The sequence below is a fragment of the Podarcis cretensis genome (assembly GCF_951804945.1).
Source record: "Podarcis cretensis genome assembly, chromosome: 16".
Classification (NCBI taxonomy): domain Eukaryota; kingdom Metazoa; phylum Chordata; class Lepidosauria; order Squamata; family Lacertidae; genus Podarcis; species Podarcis cretensis.
Genome location: NC_137186.1, coordinates 3,784,579 through 3,797,652, shown reverse-complemented (window position 1 = coordinate 3,797,652; position 13,074 = coordinate 3,784,579). Strand labels below are relative to the sequence as shown.

The window sequence follows — 13,074 nt, the reverse complement described above, 5'->3', positions numbered from 1 at the left end:
GCAGGGATGGCAAACTCTGAGCCTGTACATGCCTGTCAAATTGCAGAAAGTGGGCTTCCAATCTCGGCCCCCTTTTTCTTCTCATCTACTAGGCAAGTAAAGTGTCCATGTGCATTCTCCGGATCTGTGTTGGAACTGAACCACACAAGCGCAAACAGCACCATTCATTAGTGATTAATTTCCCCCTAAAGGACAGACCCATTCACACAGTCACTAACTGCATGACTGATATGCCACATTCAGTTTAGCCCCCAGCCCCCGAGTCTGACCAATTCCCCCTACATCAAATAATACATTCCCCTGGTGGTAGAAAATCAGTGTCAAGAAAGGCTGGACCGCAGGCTTCTTCCTTGATGTGTCAGCTTTCTACAATGCAGTGAATTTTCTGGGCGCTTTCAGTAGATGGAGAAGCATTTTTTCAAAAATGCACCTCCCACTCTACTTTCTTTAATTATAAGTGTTGGTTCCCCCCACGACACACACAAACAGCCTCACCACAAGATTAGTCTGACAAGCTCAGAAAGGGGAGAAGCCAGCAACGCTTTAAGATGACACAGGATCAGGAATGCCCGATTCAGGTCGACAGGGAGCTTATAGCAGAGAAAACTGGAAAGTTACAGTGAAAGTATAAGAATCATGACATGTACATACAGGCAAAGAGTCTAAACCTCATTTATTCTGTTTACAAAAAAAGAAAACGTGGTCTGAGGAGCTGCCGAAACATTAGGCATCAAACAGCATCGCAAGGGATTTGGGATTATCTCTTGACAGGAACAGAGACTGCCCACGAGCTCTTGAGCTTCATTCAAAGCCGCTGCAGAGAAAGGGGGAGGAAATGGGGGGAAATTAGGTTGGCAGTACCCAAATTAGCAGGAGGCAAGAGTTGCACGATGTCTAGAAATGGTTGCAGAACAGGAAATCGTTTTTAAGACAAAATGAAGCACAGTATTTAGGGTATGAATATGGAATTACTATAGCCTTTGGGCCCAGGGATACTAGATACAGACATTTAACCACGTTCATAAAGTTGCTACGAGAAGGTTTGCTAAGTCTGGTCGCAGAGGTGTGCGTGCCTCTTGCTAGGAGCCAGTCATTCACTCTAAGACCTGCATATTCCTTTCAAGGTTCATATATAAACACCCAAAACCTAGCTAATCTGGAGGGTCTGAGGCAGGGGGACCTTTTATACACCGAGGGCCACATTCCCTTGTGGGGAGCTTTAGGGGGGCCATGGATAAGATGTTCACTGCCCAGTAGGCTAGAGGCCAAGCAAAGGTCAAGGAGGTTTCTAGACACCCTTCTATAGGCATCATTGCAGTTCAGGGATGGCTTTGGGCCAGGAAAACACACTTGAGGGCCCAGGCAAGAAGTTAAGAAGAGCCTGGCCCAATGGCCCATCTAGCCAAGTGTCAGCTCTCACAGGGGCCAACCAAAACGCCTGTGCGAAAACGACGTGGGTGTGGCGTGCTGAAGAGGTGTGACCTGGGAAGAGCTCTAAAGGGGCTGGATGGCTCCCTGGGCAAGAAAAGGAAAATCTAGTGGCCTTTTCAGCTCCTGTTCCCAAAGGTAAGGTAATGTGAGGTGAGCCAAGCCACGAAAATGGGAGCAGAACAAAGAGTTCTAGGATAATCTGAAAGATGTTATTTATTTGGTTTATTTCCCCATCTTTCCTGCTAAGGTCCCAGAGCAGGCGACCACTATTTAAAAACACATGACTCAAAACAGCCCAAAACATGTGACAATCACAAAAATAGACCCTAAAAATGCACCTAGCAACCGTGTTGAAGAGGCAAGTCTTGAGCCAAAAACTGCATAGCTGGCCTCGCCTCTGTGGGAAGCAGGTTCCACAACTTAGGGGAACCCCAAACTTCTGAGGGAGGTGGAACTTCCATGAGGGACCTCTCTGATGTTCTTGGCAGCCGAGGGGGTTTCTGTGAGGGTGTCCAGACAGTGCAGGTTCCAAAAATGCCACCTTCCCAAAGGTCATGTAGGTAAATTGGGAGTTTTCCTGTACTGTGCCAGCTGCAAACTGCTTCCTTTGAATGCCCATCCAAAGGGAGGTGTGTTTACCTGACCAGGTGTGCTATTTCCCAGTTGGTCTCGGAGGAGATGGGCCCTTCTACTTCCACGCCTTTCTCTGTCACCGTCGTGAGCTCGTACTGAGAGAAAGAAGAGTGATAGGTTAGACCTTCTTTGCCAGACACGTTTGCCCTAAACAGGACCTCCTGAGGCCGTCTACCAGCATCAGTTGTGACCTTTGGCCAGGGCTGGTGAGAGATGCAAATCCTGACACCAGGAAGGTCGCAAAGTCCCACCCTTCCATGGTTCTACAGCCAAGATGCACAGTGGGAGACTCACCCTGTTGAACGAGCGGGCGTCTCTGTAGTAGAGGATTTTCATGCAGCGTTCAAGGAGGCTTCTGGCCTCCTGCTTAGACAGGACGGGCTTATTTTCCAAGGCTTCCCTCATCAGTGGCTGTGATAGAGCGGGAGAAATAAAACCGTCAGCTGTGCAGCCGCAAGCAATGGGAACTAAGAAGGCCAGAACAGTCCTGCCCATGGCTCATCAGGCACCCTGGTCTCACAGTGGCCAACCAAAAGCGGCTGGGCACAGACCGGATCTTTGGCACCTCTTAACATGAGACCGTGTGCCTCCTCCACACAGAGACGCTTACCTGTGCCACGTAAGAACCGTATCCCGTCGCCAGAGAAGCAGCTTCATACGCCACCCCGAGCATGTCAACGTAACCTAGGAAACTGAGAAGGGGGGGGGCTTTAGTAAGAATAATAATAATAATTTTATTTATACCCCACCCTGGGCTCAGGGCGGCTAACACCAGGTATAAAAACAATTGATTAAAATACAACTTAAAAACAATATTAAGTACAACATGCAGCCTCATTTCACTAGAAACTCAAGGCAAAAACTTTTTGGGGGTGAAAACGTCAAATCTTCACCAAGGCCAACTATCCAGACTGGTCCTACGTGGGCCAGAAAAAGCCAGGGAAGTCCCCAAATAGGAGTTCCATCACAGAAGGAGAAAGGAAAGAGGGGGAGGGGATCAAGTTGATTCCAAGCCAAAGGCCAGGCGGAACAACTCTGTCTTACAGGCCCTGCAGAAAGAAATCAGATCCTGCAGGCCCCTGGTCTCATGAGACAGAGCGTTCCACCAGGCAGGAGCCAGAGTTGAAAAGGCCCTGGCTCTGGTTGAGGCTAATCTGACTTCCTTAGGGCCTGGGACCTCTAGGGTGTTGCTATTTATGGACCTTAAGGTCCTCTGCGGGGCATATGTATTGAGATATCAATAAATAAGTAAATAAACAACAACAAAAAAAAGGAAACTCGGAAGAGCCCTCTAGCTGGATCAGGCCAAGCACCCATGTAGTCCAGCACCCTCTTGTCACAGCAGCCACCCAATTGCCTCAGTGGGAAAACAACAAGCAGGACTCTGGCCAAGAGCCTTCTCGCCTCCTGCGGTTTCCAGCAACTGGTGTTCAGAAACATCGCTGCTTCTGGCAAGGAGGCAAGAGTATAGCCAACATGAGTAGTAGCCATTAAAAGCTTTATCTTCCAGGATGAACCCTCTCCGCATAAAAAGGCAGGCAGGCAGAGCACTTTAGCCAGAGGTCTCATCCCAATCCCATCTGAATGCTGATTCCAACAGCGCTCCCAACCTTTCCGCCCATCGCACCCCAGGGTGACTTACCTTTCTCCGTTGCTGAAGCCGCCTATCACCACGGTGTTCCAGAGGGGGTTCATCTTGGACCGGCGGCTGTACATGGCCCGGGTGAGCCAGGAGTGAATGGCCTTGGGGCTGTAGCTGTGGCCGTCTCCCAGGAGCTCCTCGTCGATCCTGCAGGGCGGAAGCCAGATTAGATGCGGCACCTGGTGCTCTACGGCAAGGAGTGGGGAACATCAGGCTCGGAGCTGAATGGGGACCCCCCATATTGACGCCTGAATCCAGCAATAACCCAGACACACAGTCGCAGACTACGTAAGGGCCAGCTAAGGAACCAGGCCAAGTTCATGTCGGCACACTATGCCAAACATTTGGGGCTCCTTTCTCAGTCCGCAGTCACCCAGAAAGTCTTCCAAGCTTTTCTTTCTTGGTTCAGCTCATCTGCTGATGAATTCCCATGCGGGAACGAACACCTCATCTATTCCTGTTCTACTTAAAGTATTTGCTGAAGAATTAACCTTACAGTGGTACTTCTAGTTACAAACTTAATTCATTCCAGAGGTCTGTTCTTAACCTGAAACTGTTCTTAACTAGAGGCGTGCTTTCGCTAATGGGGCCTCTTACTGCCACTGCACCGCCGGTGCACGATTTCCGTTCTCATTCTGGGGCAAAGTTCTCAAATTGAGGTAACTCTTCCAGGTTAGCGGAGTTTGTAACCTGAAGCGTTTGTAACCTGAGGCGTTTGTAACTCAAGGTACCACTGTACAACTTATGCAAATACCGGTCTAAGAAAAACAAAGTAAAACAATATACCATATTTTTCGCCCTATAGGACGCACTTTCCCCCCTCCAAAAATGAAGGGGAAATGTGTGTGCGCCCTATGGGGCGAATGCAGGCTTTCGCTGAAGCCTGGAGAGAGAGAGGGGTCGGTGCGCACAGACTTCACGCAGCTCTCCTCAAGGCGCAGGAGCCCGGGGCCGGGCTCCCATGGCTTGTGAAGTTGCCTGTTTTGGGGGCTGGGGTCGGGGGAAGCTCGGGCTTCCCCCACCCCAGCCCCGCGCCTGGGGGGGGCGATTTTTCCCCTTTATTCTCCCCCCAAAAAACTAGGTGCGCCTTATGGGATGGTGCGTCCTATAGGGCGAAAAATACGGTACATAGAATCATTCCGTCTCTCTGCTTTTCAACCATGTGGACAGAGTAACAGCCACTATCAGAGCACGTCTAATATAGAAGTCTGTTGCTAAGGAAAGCCTGTTGCTGGGAGGCAAAATTATGCAAGAATCATTTCAAGCCTATTTTTAGATTACACTAACTGTTCAGGGCTCGGAGCTGGCTGCTGGATATCGGAGGGACACAGAGCCTGGCAGACAGAAGCCCCCAGAATAACCTCCCGGACCCCCAGGGCCAGACCAGGGATTCTCATAGTCCAACAGGATAAGGTGCCCCAGGAGGCAGGCAATGGGACAGAGGAGGAGGTCTGTCTGTCTTCAGGTTTGTTCTTTAAGGTTCTAAATTTCTCCAGGAGAGGGCAGAGCCTGGAGGAGGTGAACTAGAGACAGAGGCTTAAAAGGCCTCCATCTGCTCCCTGCCGTCGGTTTGGAGAACTTCAGACTTACACCATCTGCTCAATGACTTGCTTGAGGTACTGGAAATCAGCGTAGTCGCCCGAAGCCCCCAGCACGGTGCTGTCGTTGACCTTCATAATCCTGGAGATGTTGCGGAAGCGGGCGAGCGACCCATAGGAGCCCAGCATGTCGGCCGCAATCATCACCCCACCGTTGAATTTCACCCCCAGGACTGAGGTGCCTGTCACCATGGGGCTCCTTTGAGGGGAACAAGAAGCATCAGAGGGTCAGCGTGCAGCTCCCCCTTCTCTGTGGGGAATAATTTGAGTTGGAAAAAATGGCAAAGCAGCCCCACATCTCCTGCTGTGTTCGAGTGCCTCTTCCTACTTGACTCTTTATTGGGGGAAAGGACTGTAGATCAGTGGTAGAGCATCTGCTAGGCATGTAGAAGTTCCCCGGTTTAATTCCTGGCATCTTCAGGCAGGGCTGGGAATGTCCCCTGCCTGAACCTCTGGAGAGCTGCTGCCAGTCAGTGTGGACAGCACTGAACTAAATGGACTGACTTGGTATAAGTCAGCCTCCTGTGCTAGCATTTTGTACTCTCTCCCTTTGAGGCAGTCAAATCTAACCCCACAAAATGCTGCTTGTTCACACAACACCTATTTCCCACTCTGTCCCCACCGCCCTGGGACAGACACACCATCCTAGGCAGAGCTAAGAAGTCCCTCCTAACAAATAGTAAGAGGGTATTATTTTCTATTAGGCTTCTTAGCTGCTTATTACCTGAAAGTCTCCAAGTGACTAACAACACATTAACTCACAATAAAGGTAAAGGTAAAGGGACCCCTGACCATTAGGTCCAGTCGTGACCGACTCTGGGGTTGCGGCGCTCATCTCGCTTTATTGGCCGAGGGAGCTGGCGTACAGCTTCCGGGTCATGTGGCCAGCAGGACTAAGCCGCTTCTGGCGAACCAGAGCAGCGCACGGAAACACCGTTTACCTTCCCGCCAGAGCAGTACCTATTGATCTACTTGCACTTTGAGGTGCTTTCGAACTGCTAGGTTGGCAGGAGCAGGGACAGAACAACAGGAGCTCACCCTGTTGCGGGGATTCGAACTGCCGACCTTCTGATAGGCAAGTCCTAGGCTCTGTGGTTTAACCCACAGCGCCACCCGCGTCCCACCAGGTCACAATACCTATACCTAAAACCTTCACAAATAAAACTCACAATAAAAAGGTAAAGGTAAAGGTACCCCTGCCCGTACGGGCCAGTCTTGACAGACTCTGGGGTTGTGCGCCCATCTCACTTAAGAGGCCAGGGGCCAGCGCTGTCCGGAGACACTTCCGGGTCACGTGGCCAGCGTGACATCGCTGCTCTGGCGAGCCAGAGCCGCACACGGAAACGCCGCTTACCTTCCCGCTGGTAAGCGGTCCCTATTTATCTACTTGCACCCGGAGGTGCTTTCGAACTGCTAGGTTGGCAGGCGCTGGGACCGAGCAGCGGGAGCGCACCCCGCCGCAGGGATTCGAACCGCCCACCTTTCGATCGGCAAGTCCTAGGCGCTGAGGCTTTAACCCACAGCGCCACCTGCGTCCCTAAAACCTTCACAAATAAAACTCACAATACCTGTACCTAAAACCTTCATAAATAGCTGCAGTATATCTCTATGCCCTCATCCCCGCCAGATCAGGATATGGTCTGTGAATCTGGTCCATTTATTTAGATGCTGATGGGCTAAATGGGGAAACCGGGATATAATTGGACCCTTGTTCCTTGCTTGGAGTGTGTGCTGAGAGATGGAGTCCAGCAACATCCGGATGGGGCCACAGAGGCCCCCACTTCTGAAATAAATAAATGCCCATTTAGACAAGATATAATTTGTCTAATTTAGCCATTCTTCTCCCCCAACCCCCCCCTCCTGCCCACCCTAACCCAGAGACGTCAGCAACCTGACGTGACGTCAGCAAGGTGACATCACAGGCGCATTTTCTCTCCCCCTCCCCCTTTGAGGCCTAACTGGGGGCGCCCAGCCTCCAGCCCCCTTACAGAGTCCTGGTGACGCCCTCGGCCTGGACCCCGGGTGCGTTTCCCGGGCAGGGCGGTGAGTAAAGCGCCCCCGGAGCGGGACCACCGGCCCAAAACGGCGGCAGCGAGAACGGCGGCGGAACCTCCATCTTTCCCCGAAGAGCCGCAGCTTAGTCACTGAGCAGGAAGAGGCGCCGGCATTCTGCGCATGCGCGGCGCTCGGGGATTCTTTTTTTGTCCTCGGCGGCGACCCGTACAGGAAGCCGAAGACCGTGAGATGCCGCCATTTTGTGTGTGGCGAAACTGAAGCATCTCTCTTTTAAAAAAGGTAATATATCATACGTCCTAGGAAACGCAGACCGCAGAGAAGCACGAAAGTACTTTTTAATATTGGGAAGTTGTGGTGCGAAGGGGGCCGCAGGGGCTGTATAATTTAAGAGGGCATGTTTCCCGCCCCCCGGTGTCGCCATCTTGAGTGTTGCTCAAAACTTAGCTAGAGCCCGTAGATAAAGCAGGCCTAGAGTGACAAACGCCGTCGCAGACTTTATGAGCACTTCCGCTATCTCAAAGGGAACAAGTTTCCCGCGCTTCCATCATAGAGATGCGAACGGCTAGAGCAACGACTGCTGTCTACGCTCGCATTTTGCCAGAAGTTTCGCTCTAGCCTTTTGAAACCTCTATGGGCTAAGCTGAGCCCGAGTTTCTGAAGCTTTCTTTCCTCGAGGGGGCGCTCTTTCCCTGTTACTTGAATGGAGAAGCGCCATCTTGAGTGTGGCATCAGTTAACGCCACACCTCTTTTACCCATTACTGTGGTATTTAAGTGTATATTCTGTAATTATTATTACTGTATACCAAGAATTTGCTCATGTAATAGTAATGAATATACACACACTCTCTCTCTCTAATATTGTATGTCATTCCTTGCATTATACACCTTTTTATTTATTAGAATACAAATATTTTTAAAGAGTTTTTTATGTATGCCACTGCAGCGGCCCGTGTTTTGTTAGCCCCAAAATGGAAAACGAGTGAGGTCCCAACTAAAGAAGAATGGCAACTTAAACTGATGGAATATGTGCAGCTTGCGGACCTAACATATAGAATAAGAAAACAAGAAGAACACACGTTTAAAGAAATTTGGAAAATGTTTATTGAATACAGTATACGGGGGGAACTGTGTACACTTGAAAACGTTGGCACCATTAAGATAAATTCAACAGTGTAAATAAGTTTTGACGGATGTGATAAGGGATACTGAATGGTTTAGTTGATCTAAAATATGCAGGGATTTATGTTATGGAAAATGAACCATGGAAAGAGAAGAAAGGAAGTCATTGATATTTTAAATGAATTTTCTAAATTGTAAAACAGAAAATTTAATAAAAATATCGCGGACGACTCTGGGGTTGCGGCGCTCGTCTCGCTTTATTGGCCAAGGGAGCCGGCGTACAGCTTCCGGGTCATGTGGCCAGCAGGACTAAGCAGCTTCTGGAGAACCAGAGCAGCGCACGGAAACGCCGTTCACCTTCCCGCCGGAGCGGGACCTATTTATCTACAGAGGTGCCCCGCAAGACGAATGCCTCGCAAGACAAAAAACTTGCTAGACGAAAAGGTTTTCCGTTTTTCGAGGTGCTTCGCAAGACGAATTTCCCTATGGGCTTGCTTCGCAAGACGAAAACGTCTTGCGGATTTGCTTCCTTTTTCGTAAAACCGTTAATACCCGGGTAATCCACGTTCCGCAAGACGAAAAAATGGCAAAACGAAGCGACTCGCGGAACGAATTAATTTCGTCTTGTGAGGCACCACTGTACTTGCACTTTGACGTGCTTTCAAACTGCTAGGTTGGCAGGAGCAGGGACCGAGCAATGGGAGCTCACCCCATCGCGGGGATTCGAACCGCCGACCTTCTGATCGGCAAGTCCTAGGCTGTGTGTTTTAGACCACAGCGTCATCCGCGTCCCTAGATAAAGATATAGATATATAGAGATATAGAGATAGATAGATATAGATATAGATGATATAGATATAGATATAGATATAGATATAGATATAGATATAGATATAGATATAGATATATAGTCCAGTTGGATCAGGCCATTGATCCACCTAGTCTGACTTCCTGTTCACACCATGGCCAAATGCCCCTAATAACCTACTAATCAAGGTAGACTGCTTTTGAACCTGGAAGTTCCATGGGAACATCAGACAAGCCCTCTAGCTAGATCAGGCCACAGGCCCAAGTACTGGTAGTTCAGCAGCCTCTTCTCCCAGTGGGCACAGAGATGCCTCACTGGGAAACCCTCAAGATTCAACCACAACAGCCCTCTCCCCTCCTGTGTTTTCCTTCAGGTATTTAAAAAGGTAAAGGACCCCTGGACGGTGAAGTCCAGTCAAAGGCAACTATGGGGTTGCGGCGCTCATCTCACTTTCAGGCCGAGGGAGGCTGCGTTTGTTCACAGACAGCTTTCCGGGTCATGCGGTCAGCAGGACTACTAAACCGCTACTGGCGCACGGAGGACTATGATGAGTGCCAGAGCGCATGGAAATGCCATTTACCTTCCCGCCGCAGTGGTACCTATTTATCTACTTGCACTGGTGTGCTTTCAGACTGCTAGGTTGGCAGGAGCTGGGATCGAGCAACAGGAGCTCACTGCATTGCGGGGAATCAAACCACCGACCTTCTGATTGGCAAGTCCTAGGCTCTGTGGTTTAGACCACAGCGCCACCCACATCCTGTTTTCCTTCAACTGATATTCAGACGCATTCCTGCCTCTGACTGCAGAGGCAGAGTACTGCCATCACGGCTAGTCATCACTGATAACTTGATCCTCCAGGAATTCGTCTAATCCTCTTTCAAACCACCCAAGTTGGTAGCCATAACTGCATCCTGAACTGAGGAGAAAGCCATGCTAACCTTTTGCTTGCCCTTTAAAAAAAGATTTTCCAACTCTACAATATCCTTTATGGGGAGAGGTGCCCAGAACTATAGGAACAGAAGATTGATTTAGGGGTGTGTGTGTGGCTATATTGGGTAAAGTCATTTGCTGAGGGATTAGAGGCAATGCCAGGATTATGGGGAAGAGCAGGCATTTCTCATAAATTGCGGCGTAATTGTAAACTGGAAATTAAAATGTGTCTTGCAGTGGAGTTAAGTGCAAGCTTAACTCTGTCAAAACCAATACAGCTGACTTCAGTCAAATAGAAAGCAGATTTGTAAGTCAAGAGCATCAATGAGGAAAATATTTTTATTTCTTTTTTCAGAAATCTAATGTGGGACAAAACATGTGTTCCTCCTTTGCCTCTGCTGGGCTCCCCTCTCTCCCCACACACTGAAAATGAAGTCTCTTCAAATCTCTCCTAGATATGGGAGACTTCCTTTCCTTTTTTAGCCTTTAAAGATAAGAGGTGAATTGTCTTGATGCTTCTATCTGCTTATCCCTCTTTTGGAATGTGAGTGGAATAAAACCATCTTGATTTAATTTTAAGCATTCCAAATATGCGAAATATACAGTACTTTACTGTAATAAAGAAATTGTCTAAATTGTTGTGTCTAATGTAGATTACCTCTATCTTTATACTTTTTGTACCATTTTTCTCTTTCTTTAACCCTGCAAAGCTTCGGGGTCTTAGAACAAAGGAAGGAAGTCAATATGTGTATATGTACGTAATGATTAGAATGATGATATGGTTTTATTTGTAGATGTGTGTTTTTTGTTGTTGTTTTTTGTTTGTTTGTTTTTCTTCTTGTGTTTTTTTATTTGTACTGCTTTTATTTTGGATTCAACGTTTGTAATTTTTGCTGTAATTTTGCATTGAAAATAAAAGTTTGAAAAAGGAAAAAAAGATGTCTTCTTTCACAGTCAAAGTCTGGAATTTGCTTACAGAGGCATTTTAAATGGCTTTAAAACGGGGATTAGATAAGTAAACTTACAGAGGATAAGGCTATCAATAGCTGCAAATCAATGGTTGCTTCATTATTAACTCCAGTGTCAGGAGGATGTCCCTGAATACCAGCTGGCTGGGGACTGTTAGTGACAGAGTGTTGTTGCGCTCATGTTCTCTTTGCTAGTTTCCCCTTGGGGCATCTGGGTGGTCGCTGTGAGAAACGGATCCTAGACTAGATGGGCCCCCTTTGGCCTGACCCAGCTGCAGCGTTCTGTGATGTCCTTGTGGAACCCCCAGGTCCAGAGGCAGTCTACCTGGGATGGGGTAACTGTGCCCCTGAAGGACCAGGTGCACAGCCTGGGAGTCATTCTGGACTTACAGCTGTCCATGGAGGCGCAGGTCAATTCTGTGTCCAGGGCAGCTGTTTATCAGCTCCATCTGGTACGCAGGATGAGACCCTCCCTGCCCGCGGACTGTCTCGCCAGCGTGGTGCATGCTCTGGTTATCTCCCGCTTGGACTACTGCAATGCGCTCTACGTGGGGCTACCTTTGAAGGTGACCCGGAAACTACAACTAATCCAGAATGTGGCAGCCAGATTGGTGACTGGGAACAGCCGCCGAGACCATATAACACCGGTCTTGAAAGAACTACATTGGCTCCCAGTACGTTTCCAAGCACAATTCAAAGTGTTGGTGCTGACCTCGAAAGCCCTAAACGGCCTAGGTCCAGTAGACCTGAAGGAGCGTCTCCACCCCCATCGTTCTGCCCGGACACTGAGGTCCAGCGCCGAGGGCCTTCTGGCGGTTCCCTCCCTGCGAGAAGCCAAGTTACAGGGAACCAGGCAGAGGGCCTTCTCGGTGGTGGCGCCTGCCCTGTGGAACACCCTCCCACCAGATGTCAAAGAGAAAAACTACCAGATTTTTAGAAGACATCTGAAGGCAGCCCTGTTTTGGGAAGCTTTTACTGTGTGATATTTTAATGTATTTTTAATCTTTGTTGGAAGCCGCCCAGAGTGGCTGGGGAAACCCAGCCAGATGAGCGGGGTACAGTTCAAGAAGGACACTGACAAACTGGAACGTGTCCAGAGGAGGGCAACCAAAATGGTCAAAGGCCTGGAAACGATGCCTTATGAGGAACGGCTAAGGGAGCTGGGCATGTTTAGCCTGGAGAAGAGGAGGTTAAGGGGTGATATGATAGCCATGTTCAAATATATAAAAGGATGTCACATAGAGGAGGGAGAAAGGTTGTTTTCTGCTGCTCCAGAGAAGCGGACACGGAGCAATGGCTCCAAACTACAAGAAAAAAGATTCCACCTAAACATTAGGAAGAACTTCCTGACAGTAAGAGCTGTTCGACAGTGGAATTTGCTGCCAAGGAGTGTGGTGGAGTCTCCTTCTTTGGAGGTCTTTAAGCAGAGGCTTGACAACCATATGTCAGGAGTGCTCTGGTGGTGTTTCCTGCTTGGCAGGGGGTTGGACTCGATGGCCCTTGTGGTCTCTTCCAACTCTAGGATTCGATGATTCTATGACCTGTAAACTGAACGAGGAGGAAGCCACGCTAGCAAGATTGTATCTCCACCCCGCCTATTTCCCACCTGCTTTTCATTTCACATTTTACAACGCCCATAAAGGAGGCCAGGACACATTCCTTATCTGCAGTTGTGGCTTCGTCCTTCCTGGCCAAGCTGGTGGGTAGGGCCTTGTGGAAGCAACTGGAGGAACCTGAATCTAACATTTTGTTTCACTTTCCCCTATTGACAGGTAGGCAAAGGATATAATTCCCCTTCTACCTTGCACCCCCCGGTCTTTATTATTATTATTTTTTTAAAAGGCCAACAGCGGTATTGCAGATATCATGCTTACGGCCATAAGGAGACCGATTCATCTTTCTTTCTGGCTATTAATCAGACAAAAGAC

At 48.9% G+C, this 13,074-nt stretch overlaps 1 protein-coding gene across 1 annotated transcript; it reads right to left on the bottom strand.

The window, feature by feature from the left end:
• Nucleotides 1–656: 656 nt before the first annotated feature.
• On the bottom strand, nt 657–7,460 carry PSMB4 (proteasome 20S subunit beta 4). Its single transcript, XM_079958447.1, has 7 exons — nt 7,293–7,460; nt 5,297–5,503; nt 3,707–3,853; nt 2,675–2,756; nt 2,359–2,475; nt 2,071–2,159; nt 657–814 (listed from the first exon to the last, which is right to left on the bottom strand). The coding sequence occupies exons 1-7, from the start codon at nt 7,418–7,420 to the stop codon at nt 802–804; spliced, it is 783 nt and encodes a 260-aa protein (XP_079814573.1). The 5' UTR covers nt 7,421–7,460; the 3' UTR covers nt 657–801.
• Nucleotides 7,461–13,074: the final 5,614 nt, after the last annotated feature.